Raw genomic sequence first — 25,033 nt, forward strand, 5'->3', positions numbered from 1 at the left:
TTGAATCTTCCCTAATCCGAATCAGCTTAAATACTCAAACCCGAAGCTGCTTGCTGCTTTGGGTTTCAGTTTTTTCTGAATTTTTTTCCTGCTTTGGGTAAACCCGAAGCAGGAAACCTGAATCTTTTGGGTGCACACCCCTAAACACGGTCTCTCAATGCAATTTCTTGATAAAATGTAGCTTATCAATTCCACGCTGTAGCCTCCTTTTAAAGTTCTTTTGTTGAAAATTAGTGAATTTTAGGGTGGTAACATCATGACATGGGCAATTCCCATGTGAAGTATAAGGAATAGTACTTTTTAAAAGCTGTAGCCACACTGCTAAAAATTAGCAGACCATATTCCCTCACCAGAGAGGAGAGATGTGACTTGCCAGGTTAACGCACTGTCCGTTTATGTACAAGAGCCAGGAAGTTTTCAGGACAGTGTACAGAGTGACAAAATTGAAACAGACTGCTGAGATTTCAGCTTGTACACTGCCAGTTTTGTATATTTATTGGACTACCTTGTTTTTAATTATTGTTTTAATGATATAGTCAGTGCTTTATTATATTTCTCACATTTTTTGTAAGCTGTTTGGGTCCTTAACAAAATAGAAAGCCTGGGTGAACAGTAAGTAGTTCCATTTAACAGGATCCACTACACTTGATAATAAGTGTGTTGTGGCACCTCACTGCATTGGCCAAGCTTACGTTGTGCTTAAATGTTGCATATGTGGGCTGGAATGGAGGGCATGCTTCAGTAGCACAAGGCTCTGTACTTGCCTGAGTGATTTCTGCAGTTGCTGTTGATCATTCCATTTTCTAACCTTTGACCTATAGACTGGGGGTGTGTAACTGAGAGCCACAGAAATTGGACTGATAGGGTACTTTTAGCACATTTAAAGTTGCTTCAGTGATTAAGATCCACCAGGAAAATTGGCCTCCCCTTTTCCGTCCACAGTAGAGGTGGGCATGGACCGGAAAATGGACCAAAATTTAACATGGACTGGGCTGGTTCAGTGTTTGCAAACTGGCAGGTCGTAGGATGGCCGTTTTCCACAGACCCCATGGACTTTTTGCCAGACTGTTGGTCCGTGGTCCATTGAAACCTCCCTGCCCCTCTAGCAAGGCCCGCCAGTCAGCTGGAGCAAGGGGGGAGTTAAAGTGTTCCCAGCGCCACTCACAAGCAGCACCAGGGGTGCTTTAACATTTAAATCCCCCGTTGCTCCAGTTAACTGGCTGGCCCACCAGTCAGCTGGAGCAAGGGGGGGGGTTAAAGTGCTTTGACGCCAGCCCGGACCCACAAACTGGTCTGTTCGCGAACTGGCACTGGACCATGAAAAGTTCGTGGTCCGTGAAACACCATGGACCCACAGCCTGTGGGTTTTTCCTGTCCGTTCCCATCTCTAGTCAGGAGAAATGTCTATTGGCATAGAAGCAGTGTCAACCAGGTCCACCCCTACCCAATGCACCTCCTTTTTTCCCCCGTGCAACTCTTACAGTTTCAAGCATCAACATTTCAAATTTTGAAAAGGGGACAGGAAAGAAACACATCTCATGCGTATTCTATAGAATTCCAGCCCGCATTATTAATACTGAAGTGGTTGCGCAATTTTAATTAGTAGGGATAGCTACTGATAGCTGAGCCTAACTGAACAAACTGTAGTCTGGCCCAGGAGAATTCAAACTGCAGTCTCACCTAATATCTTCCTTTGCTCTCGTATCTTGCTGTTGCTCTCAAAGAACTTTGAACTTCTGATTTGTATCTAATTGGCTGTAATAACCATTCATTCGTGTAACTGTGACTGAGTAGACTAATTAGCATGTGGTTTTCAAAATTTCATGGAAAGATCTGAAACTGAGACTCAGAGGAAGTTGGTGTAACCAGGCAACCTCAAGATGCAAGGAAACTCAGGCTCATGGCTGATGATAAGGGCCCGCTTTCAGCTGTGAACTTTAATTTACAGAGGACTTGCAGTTAGCTTTTTCAGGAGAAAGCACTTAAAAGTGTTATCATTGGGGGTTAACTGCAGCCTAGTCTCAAGGGTAGGTTGCCATTACACTGTTAAGCCACCAACACTTTATTGCCTGGTTCTTCTTCTGAACGATACATTCTTCCACCTCCTCCTCACATGTATCCTGACTTCCCAAGAGAGCTGTTAAACCAAGTAAGCAACATAGTGGAATCCATGGCAAGTGCTACAGCACAGCGTGGTGGTAGATAGTGTGAGGTATTTATCTACTTTGCTTATAACTCGCCTTTCTCCTCAAGGTAAGTCCAAAGCAACTTATGTCACTCTCCTCCGTTAGACTGAGAGTGTGTGACTGGCCCAAGCTTCCAAGGCAGAGTAAGGATTTGAATCAGGGTCTTAGTCTGACACTCTGACTACTACAACACAGGAGCTAGGAGCCCCTAGTTCAAATTTCTAAGTGTCTTTAAGGAAGCAGTTCCAGTGTTAGTCTGTAGTTGCAAAATAGTAAAAATGCTATTTAAGAAAGCATTCTCTCTCAGCCTGTGCCCTTCATCTGTGCTATAGAGCTGCTAATAGTACACTGCCTTACACAACTATATAGAGATGACTGCGAATGCATAGGAAGGGCTCAGAACATTTATTAAAAGTGTTATATAAATATTAAGATTGATTATTATCTCAGTGAGTTCCCTTACAGACATATATCCATCCTATTCGCTGCAGTGGGCTTCATAGATATTCTGTGCAGCTTTGAGCAGGATGTCTGTTCCACATCCCAAAGGAGGCAATCAGCAACTATATTTCCAGGTATTAAAAAAAAAACCCTGAATAGCAGTAAGCTGACAGTGATGTAAAATGGAGATCTCTACAACAAAAGGTGCTAGGGGTATGGCAGCAAATACAGTTGGCTCCCCTGCCCACACATTCACATGGATCACACCCTCCCTGTGGGCCACACCCATTTATATGACCAAGGGCTGTGCAGGAGAACTTCCCTGGGGAATGTGGGTCAGACTTGGCTAATGCTGGGTGTGAAAACCCACTGCCCCTGAATGGGAGCCTCATAGGGGTTTCCCATGCAGGTTTTCCCATCAATTATGGGCACATACTGTTTTTGTTTATCCCCTGATTTCTGCACACTTTTTAAATTTTTGCCTTTAGTTTTAGCTTTCTTATTTTTGATATTTCCCCCCGGTTTTTTTCTAGTTCTTATGAAATCACTTTCTTTTATTTTACTTATTCCACTTTATTTATACTCTGACTTCCTCCCCTGTGGGGATCCAAAGGGGCTCACATCATGCTCCTCTCCTCCATATTATCCACACAAAAATCTTGTAAGGTAGAGTAGGCTGAGGATGTGTGACTTGCCAAAGATCACTCAGTGAACTTCTAACCTGTACTTCCCAGACCCTAGTCCAGCATTCAAACCGCTGTGTCATGCTGGCTCTCAGCAATCCCCAGTCTTTTTCTGGAACTTGATTTTGAGCCAGTTTTTTTCCTTTTGCATGTTTCTTTCAGTTTTGTTTTTCTTCTACCCACCTTCAACCCACTTTTTCATTATTAGATGTTTGTCATCCTCGAACCAGTCCATTCCCCCCACTTTTCTTTCCCTTCCTCTTGGTTTTCTTTTCTATCTTTTTAAATTGTCATTTTCATATCATAATATCAACATACCTTTGTAACAATACTTGCAGTAAATTCTCTGAATTCCCAGCTTTCATTTTTTTAAAAGTACATTTTTAGTCCCTTCTGTTGCAGAGATACGCCTTTTCCCTTATCTCTCTGCAGGATAAGGGGCTAGAGACTTAATTTTTATTTTAATGAAAGCTGGCAATTCAGGGAAGCTGCTGCACCTCTTATTATAACGCTAGGTAAATATAGTGATATGGATTTGACTTTTAAAAAAAAATGCAAATGGCCTGGTAGCCCAACAAAGGTAAGGGTGGCCAGCCACTTCTGGCTACAGAAAGCAGCACAGTTGGAAAAGGATGTTGCCATTGCTCCTCCAGACTCCATCCCCACTGAAGCCAGTTTGCCCCACCAGTGTCAGCCTCCACCTCCTGGCTCTGGGTCATCCTGGGCAGAGGTCTCCAGTTTGGACACAGGTGTGAGGCTTAGGTATGAGAGGCCAAGCTGCTTCCCTTTTAGGCTTCCCCAGGCAAAGACTGGCAGTCTGTACATTTTTAAAATCTTTTTTTAAAAATTCAGCCCGTATATCAATATAGCAACATAAGAATGCACAAAAAAATAAAAGGGATTGCTGTGACATCACTGATGAGGTCATCAATGATGATAGCACCCTTGCTTGAAAATCCTAATTATTTAAGGAAGAAAATGAATTGACTCAACAACTGCAAAAATGCAAAATGAAGAGAGATGTGTGGAAGAACCACACCCAAACCAATTGCAATGCTTGTATATTGAGTGTTAAGAAAATCAGGAATAAGTCAAGCATATGGAAAAGCCCATAGTCTCAAACCACATCTAGGCTTCTGAATAAGAGCTGCTGTGCATTCAGTCTGGCCGGGTGGTGCCTCTGTCTCATCAGAAGCTCCTTTTTGCCATTGAAAAGCTCTGCCTATTCCTATCTCTTCACCCTTGCTGACTACATATTCTACTCTCCACCCATGTTACTCACAGTTTCTCCATTCCACTGGCTTCCCACTGGTATCTGTCTCATTAATTTTACCTAATGGAATCTTGCAGTGGTTGCTCCCACTTGCTATCTCAAAGCTCCATGCTGCTGCTCTGCTTTTTTTTTGTCTCATCATCCATCTGCAGTAACAGCAGTATCTCCCTATCTTTTCACTTCACCTCCTGAATTTAATTTAATGCACTACATGGCTCCCTTCCCAGATCCTTTGTGTCCCCTATTAAGAGAGTGAAGTCCTAGCCTTGTGGTGATTCCCTGAAGGCACCACTTGCCAATCAATACTCTTCTGTCCCTTTGTTTACCATTCTCTGCCAGCATGAGTCCATGTGAGCATGCCTCATTCAAGTCCTTAGAAATTAACTTGGGAAAGGGGTCATGTGATATAACAATACAAGTTCTGCGCAAAGCATCAATCATCATTACCAACCAGAAAGTAGTGCTGCTGCTGGGATGCTGATGTGGTTTTCAAGCAAAATAGAACCGACTGAATAAAAACTTGGATGGGTGGCATTTACCACTATTCAGTGCTAGATCTAAAGAGTCTCTCACTCCTATTTGATCTGCAGTTAAATTTAGATGTTAAGTAGGCTTCAGCATTGTTTTAATTCTGACGGACAAATATTCACCCTTCCCCCCCCTCATTCTTTTGGATCCAGAGAAGCAAGGGAGACTTGTCTGTTCTCCTCCATTGCTGTCTTCTGTCAGCAGGTGAGGACTTCTTTTGTTTTGTTTGGCATACTCTCAATAACTGTAATTGGCCCTCCTCCCTGTTCTTGGTGTTGTTTGTTGGTGTGCATGTGTTAATTTAATTATTGTTATACTATTTTAAATGTTGTTTTAACTTAAAATTGTTTAAAACATTTTAATTTTTTAAAATATGTGCTGCCTTGGCAACCCTATTTAATAATAATCATATTCATAATAACATTAGATTTATATACTGCCCTTCAGGACAACTTAACACCCACTCAGAGTGGTTTACAAAGTGTATTATTATCCCCACAACAATCACCCTGTCAGGCGGGTGGGGCTGAGAGAGCTCCTGAAAGCTGTGATTGACCCAAGGTCACCCATCTGGCTTCAAGTGGAGGAGTGGGGAATCAAATCTGGTTCTCCAGATTAGAGTCCTGCCGCTCTTAACCACTGCACCAAACTGGCTCCCAAACTGAGAAGAAAGGCAGCATACAAATGTTTTAAATAAATAATTCAAACAAATAAATTAGAATTAAAAATTAAATAAATTTTCCAATTAGAGAAAAGGAGAAGCTATGACCACGTGTTTTGTTCACTTGTACAGAACAAATTGTACACTTGGCTAGTGTTGTATTTTCCTCTAATATCATCAAATAATTCCAGCTTGGGCGGGGGGGGGGGGTGCATTTGAATACCAGGAGTAGGAGGATTTCACATTCTCGGTTCAATACCAAAGCAGTTAAGAATATAGCCAGATACCCTTTCTGGATCTCCTGAGTGCTTCCAAACTACTGAGTCATATTCCAGAAGAGACGAATTGCTGGCTAATGTACTCTGCAGGCTTTTTTTCCCTTTCAAAAATCATACATTTTAGTTATATATTATCTGATGTCATGAGTATGCAGCAGTTATAGGTCCAGTCTTTATCATTTTTAATATGTTCCTTTTCATAATCTGACCATCCGTGGAGATATGCATCCTGTAGCATGACTGTCAAAAGGAAGGGCACCTGGGTTGATGCCATAGAAGAGGGAGGATTCATTGGGGCAGAATTCCACGTATTCTCCACTGTCAGAAACCTGTGAGTGTAAAAGTCTCTCATGGAGTAAAATACCAGAGACTTTATTCACTAGAATCGTCTTATTTCAAGACCATTCTACTTTTCATTCAGTATTAATACAATAGAGAAAATTATTTTTCAAATAAATTTTAATTGGCTAGCTGTCACCTCCCCTGATTGGGGGTTCTTTGGAAGCCTCTTCCTGACTGCTCTAGAAAATAGGGTGCTTGTGTGTTGTTCATGAGCATAGAAATTAATTTCACTGCCTTCATGTTAATAATAACAACAGCAGCAGCAGCAGCAGCAGCAACAACAACATTCGATTTATATACTGCCCTTCAGGACAACTTAATGCCCACTCAGAGAGGTTTACAAAGTATGTTACTATTATCCCCACAACAAAACACCCTGTGAGGTGGGTGGGGCTGAGAGAGCTCCAGGAAGCTGTGACTGACCCAAGGTCACCCAGCTGGCTTCAAGTGGAGGAGTGGGGAATCAAACCCGGCTCTCCAGATTAGAGTCCTGCACTCTTAACCACTACACCAAACTGGCTCTGCAGTTTGCACTGTGGGAGCATGGTCATGAACACATTCTTACCAGCTGACAATTTTTTTGTTTACCTCAGCTTTCATAGTTTCCAGCACTAAAAGTGTGCTCTCTTGCACTGAAGGTTGCCAGGCTATTCTATACTGTGACTTGTCTCGTCTTCCTTTTTAGTTAAAAGGAAGATCAAAAACATATGATCAATATCTTGTTTACGACACTGAAGAGGCCAAAGGAGCTGGGAGATTAAAGTGGGAAAACTGGTCCCTCAAGATCCTCTGTGGTTCTTATGTGCATAATAGTCTAATATAGGAATTCTAGCAAAAGTGGAAAGATTTCTTTGATTACTTTGCTCGAAGCAAAGAAAAATTTAAGAGTAATTAATATGAAAATAGAGCAATCATAACACAGATACCTTAAAAAATATTGAGTATAAAACATGGAAGAGATGACTGATTAAAAACTATTGATATTAAATTTTAGGTATAAGCAATTAAGGAGAGAACTATCCCATAAGCTAGTTGGGTTGCCACATATTTTGAATATACTTTTCTGTTGTAGTTTAAATGTAATATTTTCTATTCTGTATAAGCTTCTATGCACTTTCTATTGTCATTTCTATTTATCTTTTCAAATAAAACCATTTTTAAAAAGATCCTCTGCAGTTTTCTTCTTCTCTGAGGTGCCAGATGGGTGGGACCCTCTTGTTTGCCTCTAACTGGCCTTTTCTCTTCCTTTGGTAGGTAAGACGATGAAGCGATAGAGATGCTTCCCTTTGTGATTGCCGCCCTGGGCTCAACAGGGGCTACCTGCAGCAACTGCAGCACCAAGGATTACTGCTACAGTGCCCGCATCCGCAGCACTGTGCTGCAAGGCTTACCCTTTGGAGGGGTGCCTACTGTCCTCGCCCTCGATTTTATGTGCTTTCTTGTAAGTATGGCGGCACACTGATAGCCTGAATTGACATGAGACTCCACTCCTTATCCAGAGGCAGCTCAAAGTGTATTGGGGGGTCTGAGGCAGAATACCTAAATTCTCACATGGTGATAAAAATATAATAGCAAACCAATTAACAGTTTGTTGTTCTTTAATGGAACCCTAAAGTCTGCTGTCTGAGGCAAGTTACCTCACCCAGCCTAGCTTTCCCTTTGACTCTCTGGCTGCATCTTCAGTGGCAACATAATAGTCATTCTTAGGGGGCTTGGCCACAGGAGAAAGTAAAGATGCAGCCATGGCGTTTCTGCTGCTGAAAACATGTGCCTGTCTCTGTTACTGTGTTTCTTTGTGTGAAAAAAATTACAGTGGTTTTCGTTGTTGTGTGCAGGGATTAATTTTAAAAATGATTGTAAGCCCAGTTCGTTCACTTTTATTCTGAGTTTGGCTTTTGAGGGAGATTAGTTTTTGCAAGAAGCATTTCAAGCCATTATTTAATAGGAGTTTTTCTAGCCCAAGGGTATCAAATGCAAGTAGTTTGGAAGGTCAGACTTGCTACCTGTTTGTTTATATAAACATTTTGCTCTCTTTTCCTTGTGATTTAAGGCAGTTTACAATAGTAGATTTAAAACATTTACAGTTAAAACCAAAATAAAATAACCCCCAAATTTCCCCTCCTTAAAAGACGCCTGCCATTTAAACCTCCTCAAAAGCCCTGGCAAACAGAGAGGCCTTGTAGCACCTCCTGAAGTTCTCCATGGTGGGGAATCCCTTTACCTCCTCAAGGAGACCATTCCCCAGAGCAATGGAAAAGGCCTGAGTTCTGGTTGATGCCAGACAGGCCATCCTAAGAGGCAGGATCACCAACAAGTGGCTGCCTAAGACTGTGTAGGTGTCAGAGGGATATATGGAACAAGACAGTCCTTCAAATATGTGGGTCCCAGGTTGTGAAGGACTTTAAAGGTTATAACCAGAACCCTAGGAGCCATAACTGCAATTATTCACTGAAATAGTCAATTCCTTATAAATTTAATACCAAACCATGTTTTTTTTCTTAATTAGATATAAACATGAGAGAGAGATTTTCCCTGTACCTCTGGCAAGTTGGCAGGTTCTGGACAGTGTATGAGAGAGACATTTTCTAAATAAATTCCACCTCCTTATCAGCTCCATAGCACTGCTCGAAATGGTGCTTTGCCACAGAGACAGGGCTGTCAGGCCGCTCCATGTTGCTGCAACCCTTTCTACCTGCCTCTGAGGTAGGCGGCTGGCAAAATATCACGGGTAATTGAGGTGCTTTTAAGGATAGTTGCTGCAGCATGTTTTCAAATCTGTTTCAACAGCTGTGAAGGCTAGAATCTTTCTTCCACAGTGAAAGTTGAGAGTACACGACAAAGTACATGTACAGACTTCCTTACAGTTTCAGTAGCCTTCAATTACTAGTAGTATTCTGTAAAGTGGTTGACTTACGGCAAACAGACCAAATATATGTTTTTTTAAATGCAGTAAGACCAACTTCCTTATTGCACACATTTGGAGCTGATTAAGCAACAGTCATCTGTACTGCCGCCTGGGCTGGGTGGTGGACAGGAGTGAGTGGAGCTTTGCCTTATTTTTCCTTATTTGCCTTTCTGCAGGTGCTGCTGTTTGTTTTTTCCATTTTACGTAAAGTGGCCTGGGATTATGGGCGCCTAGCATTGGTGACTGATGCTGACAGGCAAGTACAGCTATTTCTTTTGACTGAACAGTGGACAAGCATCCTCTTGTGTAAAATGACAGCTAGGGTGAGCTTAGAATTTCTGAAACAGAAGCCTTAGCAGGCCCAACAGCTTAAGACTCTGAATCAGAATCTCTTCTAGTTACCTCCTTCTAGCAGATTACTGTAGGCCCAAATGAGGTTATTAAAGGGTTGTCTATCTAGCCAAGACACTTGACTTGCAGGAGGCTGCTTGTAGTTAGCCACTAGATCTTCCTATTGGCTGTTTCAGTTTTTGGCTGTTCAGGGGCTCACTGTAGCTGCTTGACTATCCCAGAACATACTCTTCATCCATTAGGGATATGGAAGGAAGTGTAGCCATATGGCCAGCCCTTCATGTAGGTATAAGAGTCATAAAAGGATTATTTGGCAATTCACAGCCCTGAAGAGCCAGAGACAGTCCACCAAGAGATGGAGTACAGAGGGAAGGAAACCTGATTCAAGATATGCAATGCCGCCATAGCTTTTTAGCCTACAAAACAGCTTGTGGAGAGAAGGCAGGTCTTTGATAGTTTGTTTTCAAATAGTGTTGAGAGCTGCATGCTGAGGTCTTGAGTATTACATATTTCTTTTGTATAAACAGTACAGTTTTCAGTTGGCAGGGCTGGCAATCATTCAGAGGTGAAATTTTGCCTTGTATTAAAGTTCATATAAGAAAACGGTCTGATAAAAGTAATAGCTAATTATATCCCCACTGGCTGTTATGCCCCTTGCCTGTGCTCCTGCAAACCCAGAGTGAAGAACAAGGAAGGCAAAGTTATCTTCAGAGCACGGAGGGAAAAGTGAGCTTGGCGGCCTTAGGCCAGCATCATTTTTTTAGTGCATTGTCATTCTGTATGATTCATCCCCATGTGGACTGCACAGCTGAATTTGCAACTGAAAATGGCTTCCTTGAGCCCCACACCCTACCCCTGCGTGGCCCACGCAGAATTGCCACTCTTGGAGAGCCCTCTGCTCTCATGGGGAAGCTGAACCCAAGCAAATCAAGAGAAGCTGAATGTTAGAGATGGAGAGCCAGAGCCTCAGAAAATGAGACAGGATGCCTTCTGTGCTCCATCCAACAATTCCGTGTGTTATCAATCTCAAATGTTCAATTTCTGACCTTATCTCATCCTTCAGGCTACATTATGAAACAATACCCTAGGTAACTTAACATATTTCTCATTATTGTGGCTCAAGTGAGAGGGATAAAGATGCAAGGGGAAATTTGCAAATTTATTACAGACTTCAAAACCATGGTCAGGCTTCTCCTGGCTTCCTATTAAAGTGTAATGGATGGATTTTGAAGGGGTATGGACTTTCTGTAAGGCTGGAGTTGTCTCTGGAAATAAGAGGAGTTAGTAAAAGTCAGTTTATCTGTTCCATAGTGGCTTATGGAACAGTGCCTGAGAATAGTTCCTTTTCTAGAATGGATACAGTAATTTCAAATATTTGAGAGTTTTTACTTTGACAGTAAAAGGATGAAATTGAAATCTGGGGACATTGCAAGAACAGCTTAAAAATTAGGTTCATATTAGGACGCATTGGCAATTGTTGATGCTTGAGAAGTATGAGAGAGATGCTATTACATATTTATTTATTCAGAAAAATGAAATGTCATCTCTGCAGAGAATAGTTAGATGGTTAGCCAGGTTGGTGTGCAGTAGAACAACAGGATTTGAGTCCAGTGACACCTTAGAGACCAACAAGATTTTCAGGGTGTAAGCTTTCGAGAGACAGAGCTCCATTCTTCAGACATCAGAGAATGTCACTACTGTGTTACTGAGCAAGGTACCCATGTTGAAGGTAGGCAGAGCCTCCCTGGTTATCTTTGCTTGCTTTTCTCGGAATGTCCAGTAACACATTTCTGTACTTGGCCCCAGTACCTCCATGCTGGAGATGTTCCCCATTCACTTCTCCTAGGATTTTTCTGGACTGGAGACCACATCTTTTCTAGCACACTGGTGTGAAGTCTCCCGCCACTTTCCTGACCTCTAAGGAAGCACTTGTGAATTTTTCAAGACGAGGGACATTGAACCAAACAACACAAGCTGGTAGGAGAAGGATAGCTAGAAAAAACTAATAGATGTGACCCAGATGGCAAACTCAGAGCTTAAAGGAAAAGAAATGCTATGAAGAACCAGAACAGCTACAACTGATGGAAATGCCAGCCTTCTTTAATACCCTCACCCCATGCTGCATGCTGGCAATGACAAGATCCACTTACCTTCTGCTCCTCCCCTGCCCTGGTTCTTGTTTGGTGAGTTCTGAGGATGTGCCAGTGTGGTCATAAAATTGAGAGCCAAAGGGACAAACAAGTATTTTGCATAAGGGAGCATAAGTTGAGTTATTGGAAGCTCTTGTTTGGCAGAGCAGAGGGAAAGATAGAACTATAACCATCTGTAATGCTTGTTGCTGGAACTTTAATATATGATATAAGCAGGAGACTGGAGTGTTCAACAAAAGGAACCCACCTGAACAGTACAGTTCTTAATTATGAGAATATTAAATAACTGCACATGCATTTGTATTTATTTAATTGCATTTATAGCCTGCCTTTCTTCCTGGGAGCATAAGGAAGCATGCACAGGGTTTGAAACAGACCCAGAATTGTTGAGCTTTTGGTGCCTTTGGCTCTAAAGAGAGATTAAAACCAAGAGTTCCATATGCCTTACCTTTATTTTCTACTGTCCGGTTCTAGTATCTCACAAATTGTATATTTATGGTCTGAATAGTGAGTGAAATCTAGCTTTGAATTCTGCCAGTAGGGTAGTGTTACTGGGGACTGAGAAAAGGCAAGCGCACTGAGTTTCTAAAACTCATGTTCGTTCTTACAGACAACCAATGTGTGTAGTGATTGTGATGTATTCACACTTGGTGATTATGCAGTGGCCTGAACCCACTGAGGTGTGCACGCGTGTATGTGTGTGTGTGAGAGAGTAATTGTTTGGGTTGTGTCTGCTGTTTGTGTCTGTGAAAGGTGAATATCTGGGGTGGCAGCAAAACTAAAGACAGCATTATCACTAGACCCTAAGGTCCCCGATAAGGCATTCTTTGGCATTCCTTGCTCGTGGCATGGATTCCCTGATAGAGGAGGCATCACAAAAAAACCCAGGCTGTTCAGAGAACAATGATAACAAGGTTGTCTCATATCTGCTGCCATTGTTGTCATTGCTTAGTGTGCCATCAATACATGTGGCATCTTACACAGTAACGTAAAAAAGGGAAGGTTGTTCCAAGGTGCTTGAATATGAATTTTAAGAGAAGAAGAAAGGAGGTAAAATAGAAGACAGGAGGGGAAGGTAAAGGTAAGAAGGAACAGATGTGGCCCAGGGCATTTAACAGTGCCATCCTAAGCAGAGTTACACTCCTAAGTACATCAAAGCCAATAGTCTTGAAATGGTGTAACTTTTCTTAGGATGGCACTGTAAATGAGGCATTTCTCCAGAGGCCATTCCCAAATATCAGCTGGTGCATTTCCACAGGGATGGGTTTCATCTACAGCTGTGATCACTTATATTACATGAGAGTTTCTGCTGGAATGGCGCAATCTCATTTCTTCAGTAGTGCAGCCACATTTGGTTTACATTTCAATTTGTCTGGAGAAAGACCTACTTTCTACAAGAAGGTAGATGTTCTGCCATACTTCAGGTGAAGACAACCCTATGTTTGTGGGGGCAGGGCACTTCCTGTTTTGTACTTCTTCCCATCTCTACCTGTGAATGTCTTTATGTAACACTCTGATGGAAATGTACAACTGGTTCTCCAATGCCAGAGGTAGTGGAATGAAGGGAAAAGACTATTCCCAGTTCTTCTGATCCATTTATGCCATTAAACCATCAGAGAGACACATGAGTGTCTCAGATTTTCATCAAGGGATTCCTCCCCAGGACCTAGAAAGACCACTCAGTAAGAGAGGAGCATCCTGTTGAAAGTTTCAGTTTGTCTACAACTCTTTTTTCATTTTTTTTCTCTGTCTTCAGGCAGCGACGCTGGCAGTTGGAACGAGAGGAACGGGAATAGTATGTTGTTGTTTTTTTCCAGGATGCTTCCCCCACCCACCCCCTTTCCATCCTTCATCTTTTTTCCTCCACTTTTCTGCGTCTGCTTTTGCAGTGTGCTTTCCTTTTTGCTTCCAGACTAATCATCACTGGGAAAGCAGGGCTTTAATTTTTTGTCCACTCTGATCACTATGCACTGTTATTGTCTAGTACCTTAGTGTGAGTAGGGAAAGGTTAATATGCAAGAGGGCTGGGACTCCATCTAGTTACTTATAGCATGGCTGGAAGTATATGGATGAGACTAGGTATGTAAGGTTTTAGGAAACTATGAAGTCATGGAGGGCTGAGTCTTACGGGTTGGGGGACAGAAATAAAATTTCAGGATAAATTGAAATCTGTGCAAACTTCTTTCCTTCTCAGAGTTAAACTTTGCTACCTCAGGAACTTTATATGCCTAAGGTATACACATAATGCACTTGGTCTGTTTGTGAATTATACATATATAAATAATTAAGGCTTGAAAAGGACAATAAATAAATAAATAAACCTTGGAAGTGCTTTGAAAGATCCCTTGCTTCCATGTTTGCATTGATGCTAACTGACCAAATTACATAGTTATTAAAATATTTTGAAGAAGGTGTATAGAAAAGCTAAAATCTCATATTTTAGAAAATCATGTTTTATAAGAGAAAATATTAGAAAGTCCTGACAGGGTGTGAGAGAAAGTAACCCCTCATGCACGCCATTTTCTCCTCCTCCAGACCCTCAGTCTACTAGCATGTCACAGAGGGCTTTTCTTTTGCCACAAGACCCGCAAAATCAATTTAGTTTATCTGGTTCACCATGACTTTAAAAAATAAAAACTACCTAATGCCAGACTATGAAACTTTGATCTTCCTTCCTCCCCTGGTCACCACACATACCCCTCTCTGCCTCACCCCGGCCGCTGCAAGCCAGCTGGAGCGACTGTATTTTGCTGTCCTTAGAGCAGCTTCAGATTCACGTAGCTCACATGCTGTGTTTGCTGCACAAACAGTGGTGCTACACGGTGCTTTCCACATAACAAACAGAAAATGTGGATGACATATATATGGATGTGTCCACAACTGCAAAACTTGATTGAACTAAGTTTCCTAGTAATGATACCATCCACATTTCATGTTTTCCATTGTAACCTCAGAAAACCTGTATCCTACATTAAAGGTCAAAGAGGTTTTTAATATTCAGGCTATGATTTATGTCTTAAAATATTTCTGTCACTCATTCAACTCTTCCCAAGCATATAATAAAATGAGATAAAGCATAGAAGAAAGTCAAGGTAATAAAATTTATGATTACAAAATAAAATAACTCAGTTATAAAGCCACGTATCAGTGCTACAATCTGAACAGTTTAAACAAAGCCAAATGCTTGCCATGTGACAGGAGTCATCCTCTTTTAGGAAGGGAATTTGCAAGTCATAAGCCACTACTGAAAAGGCCCTGTCATGTACTTGTGACATTGTACTTGTGACACTGAGGATACACAGATTACTAAAATGTATAAGAATGTCCATATAGGAACAGGCAGCCCTTTGTAACTTGTGATAAATCTTCAGCGTGACAAAATCCCATCATTGCTTGTCAACCACTGAGAACTATTACTGCATGCCCTCATCATCTAGACTTTGTGAACAAAGAGAACGGTCAGGACTCTTGGTCCATCTTAGCTTTTATTGCTGTAGTTTTCAAACTTAGTTGCTCTTCAAAAGGTTACCTCACAGAGCAGGCAAGAAAGAATAGGCAAGTATCCCAGAAAGACAGGCGATATGTCTGCCATTAATGACCTCCCTTTGTAATCTGCAACTTGAGAGGACTGGTATGCTCTCAGGTGCATTCTCATGCCACTTGGGATGATGGTGAGGTCCAACAGGCCTGATCAGCACCCCACACAAACTGAGGAGATGCCCTTGATCGTGCCCTAGAATCTTCTTCAGTATGTGGGGGGAGGGGTCCTTGACAGAAAAGCTGAGATGAAAAAGCGTTCCCCCGTGCTAGATATTTAGGAAGCCACTGCTTTACGTTAATTCAATCCTTGTCTTTTATCTTAGGCAGGCACTTGTTATGCTGAACCTCCATACAGAAAGGCTCAAACAGTTCACAGGGCATAAGCTTGTCATCCTCAAATGTTCAAGACCCATGCTGAAGAGGTTCTACCTTTTCCCCTTTTGGGGAAAAAACAGTACAACTAACTAGGCCTTGGTGAGTGTTGTGGCACTCCAGGGAAGCAGTACAATTGCTTCTATTATAATGGGTTAATCTGGCAGAAGGCATAAGAGGCCCAGGCCAACAATTCTGGCATATTTGCTACTCTTGTCACCAAGTGGAAACTTATCTTCTGATGTAACTTCCTTTGGCCCTCTCATCATGACCAATATCAGAAGCCCAAGTAGTTGATTAGCTAGTCTCTTAGGGATGTTGTTTTCTGTGGGCTCCTAATGTGTAGATTTTCCTGAAGCTGAAAGAAGAGAGCTAGAAATTGGGAGACAGCCCCTTCCTACTGCTATGCCCCAGGCCTCAGAACTTGGTGTTCTATCCAAGGACAAGCTGGAACATCAGGGTTGACCCATGGAGTAGAGTGAGATGGGAGCCTCAGATAGGAGATTTGAGTGCCTTTTAAAGGGAACACTGGACTGACTGCTTTTGTTCTGTTATGAGGGAGAGGCCTAATTTGTATTTCCCATCTAGGGCAACAAAATTGGATATTTATTATTTATTGCATCCATCTTTCAAGAGACTCGGTTGCAAATGTAATACTCCATACCCCCAATATATCATCTTAAGCAAAAGCCCTGTGAGGCTGAGAGAAACAGCTGGCCCAAAGTCACCCAGCAAGCTTTTTGGCTGAACAGGGATTTGAACCCAGGTCTCCCCATTCCAAATCTGACAGTCTGTCCACTGCATGACATTGGCTAATATGAGAGGGAAATAGTGTGTCACAGGACTATTGCTAGTATTAATCTCTGAAGAAAGAAGTGTCATCACTGAACCTTGCGTGGGAGTCCTGACACTCAATGGCAGATATTTCAAGACCAACTATATTTACTTGATGGGGAAGAATAGAGGTTCTGAATATAAGGAAAGATCTTTCCTATCATTTCCAGGACAGCATTTTGGTTTGGAAAATAAGCTCAGAGCCCTTAATGATGACCCAGCCCTAGTATTGATTTATTTAAAATATCAGAAACTAAGGTGGATGACAGTAGTATAAATTATATAACAATTGGATTTTTGAAAAATTAAATCAGGTCTATAGTACAATAATACTATATTAAAAACCAAACTTAAAACATCTTATGCCCCAGTAGGACGATATTCCGTTTTGATCAGACTCAGTCTGCCCCTAAAGGTCTACAGAATAGTTTTGTCTAGCAGCCTGGCTGGAAAACCATGAGGGTAGTAGACCCCGCCCCCCCGCCCTGACCTCTTGCCGTAGGCTGTTCCTCAGATACGGAGCTGCCCCTGAGAAACTGAGCGCGGAGACCTTGTTGGGAAGAACAAAGCTGTCACATTGGAACATTCATACACTTCAAACCGTTACAGTTTGGCCATGCCAGTACCGCCTTCAGCACAGAGCATTTTTTCTTCCATAGCACTTCCTGCCTCCTCATTGTAGCAATCTGGAATTTTCATCGCAGAAAAGCCTTTACTCTGTGCAGCAGCTTCTTCAACCCCTGTTCCTCCTCTACACCTACATTCATCTATGAATCAGCTATCAGCAGGAGGAGGAGGGCAGCTGTATGTCAAAGAGATCCCATCACAACAATCTCTAAGAGAGGTCTGGGGTTCTCACAGCCCCACTGGGATCCGCACCCACATCTTGCATCACACAGCTGCAAACCCACTATTGGAATCTGCCTGGCAACATGTTACCCTATAGCTCCCTCTTGTGGACTTTGACTCTCTGTGTTCAATTTTATATGACAGTATTATATTGCAAATGCATAAACACAAGTGACAGTTGCACAAAATCAACATTCTTGATATTAAGAGAAGAGGAAGGTTGTTTGGTGTGGAGCATGAAGCTAATCACACCTTTGTTTTCCTACCTGTCTTTTTTGGCGAGTTTCCACAGGGCCATTCTGTTGCATATGCAGCCCAAGTAAGGGCTTAGAATCATTTTGCCACTGATGTCTTGAACTGGACACCGGGCAACTGCATAGAAATGGCTTTGGCATCATGTCAGACTAACAGGCCCTCCTGCTATTTTGGTAGAGACACCAATAACTCTTACTACCTGAAAGGACCTGTGCTCCATGTTGGCCACTCCTGCTAATTGCTTGCGCAACCAAGCTTTAAAGAGCTGGATTTTAAGGCTACTGTATTTCTTGTCATGAATCATATGTTTTTAATTCTACCAACTTTATTTTTAATTCCTCCAACTTGTATGTTGAGTCCTTGGAATTATAAATAAAGAGCAAGAATCCCTTGCCACCAATTCACACTCTTGGTCAGTTCTGTGTACTCCCCACCTCCCCAAAGCAGATTCTTGACTGGGCTTGGATTAAGAAATTCAAGGCAGTCTGAACATAACAAATCAGAAATTTCCCCAACCCTAATATCTGAGGGGTTAGGCCAAGCCCAGTTAACCAGAGACCAGCTTAACCAGGGCTGTTTCCACGCGGCTTACCTTGTTCTGGAAAACAACAAAATCTCACACGAAATCGTGCGAGAAGACGCAATAACAAAGTAAGCCGTGTGGAAACGGCCCATATGTGAATTTGTTACTGAACAATTAGTGTTTTGATAGGTTTGCTCTTTTATTTTTTGAAAGAATAGGTAGGAAACTAATCCTATAAATCAGTATTTGAGAAATACACATAATGCTGCCTTATGCTGGATCAGCCCATCGATCCATCCAGGTCTGTATTGTCTCTTCAGACTGGCATCTGTAGGGGAGACTCAAGTAGAGGTCTTTCACATTACCTCCTACCTGACAAAACTGGAGATGCTGGTTATTGAACCTGGGACCTTCTGCATGCAAAGTAGAGGCTCTTCCACCGAGCCACAGCCCTTCCTCCAATGGCTGGAACTTGAGATCACAGTGTTGGGGCAGTGGAGCTAGTTAGCACTGGAAAAGAACATTTAACACTGCATAAAGCCAAGATGACCTAACATCCTCTTGGCAACTTCTGAATGTCGCCTCTTGAAGATCCAGCTGAGTTGATTGCAAAACATGGCCTCACTCAGCAAATAAGGCAAGCAGCCTTTGTCCCGTGTATGGGTGATTAAGGCTAAAATAAGTCTGGTTGACTAGTCATTTTGTATCTTTGAGATCCTGCAATACTCTTAAGCTGTCTTCCTATAATGAGAGTGTAGGAAGTGTCACAAAGATAGGACAATACTTTCCTCCCACAGGACATCCTCTGCTCAAATATGCCAAACAGAATTCTCATTGCCTATGTTAATAAGGCCTGCATGGACTGAAGCCCATCATCAGTGCTCTTGATACTCGGAGTGAGCACTATCTAGACAAGCCCATAAAAAGCGCCTCCCCAAATTTTCCATTCCAGGTATTGTATAGATAATGCTCCTCATCTTCCACAATTTCTTCCTGTTCAATCTAGTACCAGCTCAGCACACAACCGTGACTTTAAAACAAATCACCTTTCTAATCCTCATAATGGATTGGAAATATGCAAGAGGGGTCTTCCAAAGGCATTGATATTTAATGGTAGATCTGAGCTACTTGTCTTTGTCTTTATGACCTCTACTTATATTCCCCTCGTGATACACTTATCCCCTATCTACTTCTCTTCCTCGTGACTCCTTACATAAAAATCAAAATATTACAAAAACGGAGTTCAATGTAAAGGATGCCTATTAAGTAAATTTCCCTTTATTTTATAGATTTGCATGTTTACCTTGAAGGAGGGAGAGGTGCCTGAATGAGTACAGAATAGGTTCAGTTCAGACAGAGGAAACAACGTGGTACAAAGCCCAAAGGTGAGCCTGGGAGAGGAGACCAGGTGAAATTGAGGAGAAGGAACAGAAAATGCAGAAATCCATCGTGATTCACCCATGGTGCTTGATTATAAATCCTGGTGATCTCCACAGAAAAGCCTCTGGTTCCTCAGTAACTTTCAAACACTATATTCATGTTAGTCACATGAACTGAAGAGCTATTCCCAGAACTCCCAAATGTGTGTTCTTCTTAAATAGGCCCCAATTAGTGTTAGGACTATGGGGGAGGGTTAACTCTTCCCCTCTTCTTCATTCCCTTGATAGGAAATGGCTCTCTAGGTCCTCTGCTGCACTGGGCAAGTATACAGGCAGTATAAGCAATAGTAAAGTGAATAGAGATCCTCGACCTTTATAGTAAATTGAAAGCTGCATATATAAAATATCAATATTGTGTACATGCATACTGTGTAGTTCTAAAAAGGGCTACAGCCTTCTAAGTCCATTGAAATCAATGTAGCTCTGTTAATGATGGTACTGTAATTCACTTTGATGTTGATCTGCTGCAACATCTGGCCTATGTAGGAATCATCTCTAGCAGTTAAAATCCTACAGTTGTGGAATAATCTTTGTCGTTGGTGGATATTAGTTTAATTTTCCTTGTCAACTGGGACATTTTTCTAAGTCAGTACTGAAGTCTACTTAATATTTGTTGTAAATCCTAGCACTCTTGCTTTCCACTTACCCATGCTAATAATTGACCACTAGTTAGTAGCATGAATGTCATCAGGTTAAATATTTTTCCTGTGCTTACAGGAGGTAGTTTTAGTATATTAGTAGCGATGTGCTTTTGTATTTCAGTAATTTCATAGGACTCCTCCTTTAAGTCATGTCCCAAAATGGGAAACACTCGTTTTTTATTTCTATTCCCCTTGTTTATTCATCTCCTTCTGGAGCAGATTTTTAACTCTCGCATTTTCCTTTATGTGTCTCTTCAGTGTCTCATGGGATTTTGGCTGTGGAGTAGTTGAAGGCCTTGTTCGCTTTGGTTCAACACACAGGCCCATTGGTGGCGTATGGATTCCAGCATCACCGATGGGGCCTTGTGGTGACTTAAGTAGGCTAGAGAATGGAAGCCCCTGTCTTTCTCGTAGTCACAAATGACTTGTTTAAATTTTAATTATGCATTTCAGTAGCACTTTTGAGGCTAGGAAATGCTCTGCAAACAGTATCATTTTAGTCTCAAAACAAGCTATCAGGCAATTAGGCTGGGAAATGCTAACTTCTAAAGCCACTGAGAACAACTTCATATATTGTTTTTTTCCCATGCAGTAATAATCTCTCCAATTAATTTTTACATAGGAAACTATAATTCATGAACAGGGCTGTGTGTGTGCCACAATTCTTGGAGGGTGGTGGGGGTACAGAATGTAGACTATGGCACTGAATGTAGAACTTGCTGAGAATCTCTGTTTTTTGTTGTTTTTAAAATCAAGATCCTAGCCCTTATAACTGCAAAGAGTGTTTAATCTGAAATATCAGAAATGTAGGGGTTAATAGTTTTCCAGTAGTTGATGGAATAGGGCTTCAGTGCCCTTCGTAGCTCTTTGCCTTCTCCATGACTAGTAAAACTCAAATACATTATGCAAAATAGTAAAAACTGGAATAACATAACAGTTCAGAAAAAATTAGCCGCCTTTTTCCAGTGGCTTCTGAGAAGATTTTGTATTATTTTTGTAATAATGCATAGAACACACAACCCTGCTTATGAAATAGCCTGTAGCAATAATCGTGAGTGGACCACGCCCAAGCCCAGTTCTCTGTCTCTTGCTGGATTCTGAGACAGACAGGTCTGCAATGGATCTCAGCACGAGGCTTTCAGGGAAAGAGAGGGGCAGTCTCTTGCTAATGGCTTTTCTCTTGTCTTTTCTTTCTGGTGTCTATGGAAGTTTTCTCTTCATCTCGCTTGAGGCAATAATTGACGACTTAACCACTCTGACCTTATGGGAACTTGGCCTCTGTGCTCAGCATCTGCCTCTGTTTAACTGTCTTTATCTGTTGTAATTCCAGTGTGGCATCTGCCCTGCATTCTGACAGCCATGATCGCTATGAACGCCTCACCTCCGTCTCCAGCTCTGTGGATTTCGACCAAAGAGACAATGTGAGTGGCAGCAAAGGAAAAGAATCCTAGGGGGTTGTTTAGGTTTGTTGCCCAGTATTGGATTATGGACCAGGAAATGGAGACGATGACATCTGTGAGCCATAAAGCAAGGAGCATAACTGGTCTGGAGCCAGTAAATTGTATGGTTAAAGCCATGCAGTATGTGAGCCTAGCAAGATGGGCTTTGACTCCTCATATTGAAGATGCTGGAAATCCTGTCCATGTTACCAAGGAATCAGCAGCCACTCATCATCACTGGGATGAGACAGGAGCCGTCACTCACCCTTCCTTTCATAATCTGTGCTGCTTGGTACAGCGCTCAAATATTATTTGAAGGAACAGGCAGAAAGTGAACCCTGCAAAACCCTTTTTGTGCTCCTACACTGACACAGCCCATCACAGAAGCTTGAATGTTCCAAACTATATGTATGTCATGCATGTTGATTTTTTTAAAGGGGTTTTTATTTTTGCAACAAGATGGCAGTCAGCTCAATCTTTCCTGCTTGTTTGTCCCCAGCCACCTCCGATCTCCATTATCATCTATGGGGAAAACTATGGAGGCTATCCAGGGGGATGGGGGTGGCATTTTGCAAAATAAATCTACATAATTTTCAGGGGACCTACTGCTAACTGTCCTCTAAATAATAATAATAACAATAATAACATTTTATTTATATACCGCCTTTCAGGACTAGACATGGGCACAAACGGGAAAAAAACGAACAGGTTGTTCGTTGTTCGTTGCCGACGATGAACATGAACAGCTGAACAGAAACGAACATGTCCCATTAACTAACATGTTCGGTGTTGGTTGTTCGTCGGCACCAGAGCAGCCCCCTTAACACTTAGAGAGCCCATATTCACAGGGAATGTGTAGCAGGCTCTCCTCCAGCCATCACCCAAGTTTGGTCAAGATTGCAGTATGGATCTTGGAGTTATACATTCCCAAATTTGACACCCCCAGGAAACTCCCATTCAATACAAATGGAGCCACCCTCCCCAGTTCACTTTGGCCCCATGCGGTGGACCAGAAGGCAGGCCTCCTCCCCTGTAGGGGGTGTGGTGTCTGGCTGCTGGCCAGCAGCACCCCCATGTGCCAGTCTGCCAGGCCTCCCCGAGGCTACTTTCCGCCAAGGCAGTAATGTGGGTCATGCCTGCAGCCACCGCATAACCAAATGACCCAGCAACAGTCTACAAAGAAAACCCTCTAGCAAGACATGATGGTGTGCGCAGAGGCCTTGCGCACACGAACACACACCCCGGTGGGTCAGAGACACCAACACACATCCACCAGATGGAGACATTATGGCATTGGAGCCAATGCTCTTGTCCACACCGCACGTGGTGCAGAGGCTGTCACCGCACAAATGCACCGGCTCAACATGGAGCATTGGATGTTTAGGTGCATGGGATAGATAGGTTTCTCAGTAGACGGGTGCATAGCTGTATAGGATAGAGGGATGCATGGATACATGGAATACCTGTATTGGATTGACAGGAAAGACAGATACCGTGTTCAGGGACATTGGGGAGACAGGTGGATCGCATTACTATCCGCGTTATCCCGTCATTGGAAAGTTGGAAGGAAAGAACCAAGGGTGGGAGGTGGGGCCTGTCCCTAACGTGTAGAAGCAGAGGCTCACGTGCTGGCCATTGAGGCGGTGGAGGATGACCTCCCCCCTTTGTGGGGGAGACATCGTTTCCCCTAGGAAAGGGGATTGTGGGCAGACAGGTAGGTGCCCACGTGTGCAGCTGTAGGCTGCCCCCCGCATCACCCACCTTCCTGCCTTTGCGGAAAGGACAGGAGTCATGGGACCTGATCCCCCCTGCTCACAACAGACAGCAACTGCTTCAGAGCTGCCCCTCATGGCCGAAACCAGCAGCACCAGGCAGCACCCACCTTCCTGCCTTGACAGAAAGGACTGGATGTGCAGGACAGGAGAAGTTGGGAAGGGTCAGAGTGGTTCCGGACAGGGAGAAGTTTAAATAGGGACCAGCAGCCCTAAGAACTGAGTGGTGATAGAGCAGTCCACACCACTCAGACACCTTTCCTGCACAGGCAGGACAGGCACTTCAAATAAGTGGCGTAGGCTACCACCAGCATCACCCGCCTTCCTGCTTTCACGGAAAGGATGGGAGGGACAGGACAGGAGAAGTCGTTGGGAAGGGTTGGACTGGTTCCAGAGAGGGTGAAGTTCAAAGAGGGACCTTGGGCGTGACAAGCAAAGGATAATATTAACAGCCGCATTGCGCAGTAGGACCGTGAGAACCACAACATCCACCATGTTTTATTGCACAGACTTCTGCTGGAGAGGCTTGTCTGCCCCTCTTGTGTCGAATTGGAGGCTGTCACCAGCATCACCCACCTTCCTGCCTTTGCGGAAAGGACGTGACTGATCATGACAGTACCCATTCCACCCTGCCTAGAGGGGACAGCTGCTGCTGTTGACAGGGGCCATCACAAGGTACAATTTTATGTGCAACAGCAGCAGAGCTGTCCCTCGTGGCCAAAAGCAGGTGTAGCGAACCTCACCCACCTTCCTACCTTTGCAGAAAGGAAGGGATGGACAGGACAGGAGAGGTCGTTGGGAAGGGTTGGAATGGGTCCAGAGAGGAATAGGTCAAAAGAGGAACTGGGAAGATCCCGACAGTTGCGAGGCCTCCTCCGAGCAACCCACTGATGTGCTCAGCGGTGGCAACTGACATGACCCACCTTCCTGTCTTCGTGGAAAGGATGAGAGGGAGAGGAGATATCCTTTGGAGGGGTCGGAGCGGTTCAAGAGTGGGTGAGGTTCAAAGAGGGATGGTGATCTTGTCAGGGAGACAGGGACAGAGGGTTGCCACTTCCTGGCTGCCTTGCAGAGCAGGACTGGGAAACACCTACAGATTGGGAGCCTTCTTCGAAACCCACTGATCTTGTCAGCGGCGGATGCAGCCATCACCCGCCCTCCGGCCTTCATGGAAAGGACGGTATGGACAGGTCAGGAGAGGTTGTTGGGGAGGGTCAGAGTGGTTCCAGAGAGGGTCGTTTTCATAGAGAGAGGGGGAGCTTGACAGGGAGAGGAGGACGAAGAGGACCCCAACATCCAACGTGTCAGATTGTGCAGACTGCTGCGGCACAGGCTTGTCCGCCCCTCCTATGTCGCAGTGGAGGCTGTTGCCGGCAGCACCCACCTTCCTGCCTTCGCGGAAAGAATAGGGTGGGCAGGAAAGGAGAGGTCGTTGGGGAGGGTCGGAGTGGTTCCAGAAAGGGTCGGTTTCATAGAGGGAGGGGGAGCTTGACGGGGAGAGGAGGACCCCAACATCCACCATGTTGGATTGCACAGACTGCTCCGGCAGAGGCTTGTCTGCCCCTCCTGTG

At 43.3% G+C, this 25,033-nt stretch overlaps 1 protein-coding gene across 4 annotated transcripts in view; it reads left to right on the forward strand.

Annotated features, from left to right (window-relative positions):
- TMEM63B (transmembrane protein 63B) overlaps positions 1–25,033 on the forward strand; it is a 126,499-nt gene that overhangs the window by 66,405 nt on the left and 35,061 nt on the right. For 3 of the 4 annotated variants that reach the window (XM_054977679.1, XM_054977695.1, XM_054977688.1), the window contains exons 2-5: positions 7,647–7,833; positions 9,474–9,557; positions 13,559–13,593; positions 21,582–21,672. In XM_054977679.1, coding sequence (XP_054833654.1) covers positions 7,669–7,833; positions 9,474–9,557; positions 13,559–13,593; positions 21,582–21,672 — 375 coding nt within the window. In that variant the 5' untranslated portion in view covers positions 7,647–7,668. The remainder of the gene's footprint in view (positions 1–7,646; positions 7,834–9,473; positions 9,558–13,558; positions 13,594–21,581; positions 21,673–25,033) is intronic. The other variant, XM_054977704.1, reaches the window with a different exon arrangement.

The sequence above is a fragment of the Eublepharis macularius genome, chromosome 1, assembly GCF_028583425.1.
Source record: "Eublepharis macularius isolate TG4126 chromosome 1, MPM_Emac_v1.0, whole genome shotgun sequence".
NCBI lineage: Eukaryota > Metazoa > Chordata > Lepidosauria > Squamata > Eublepharidae > Eublepharis > Eublepharis macularius.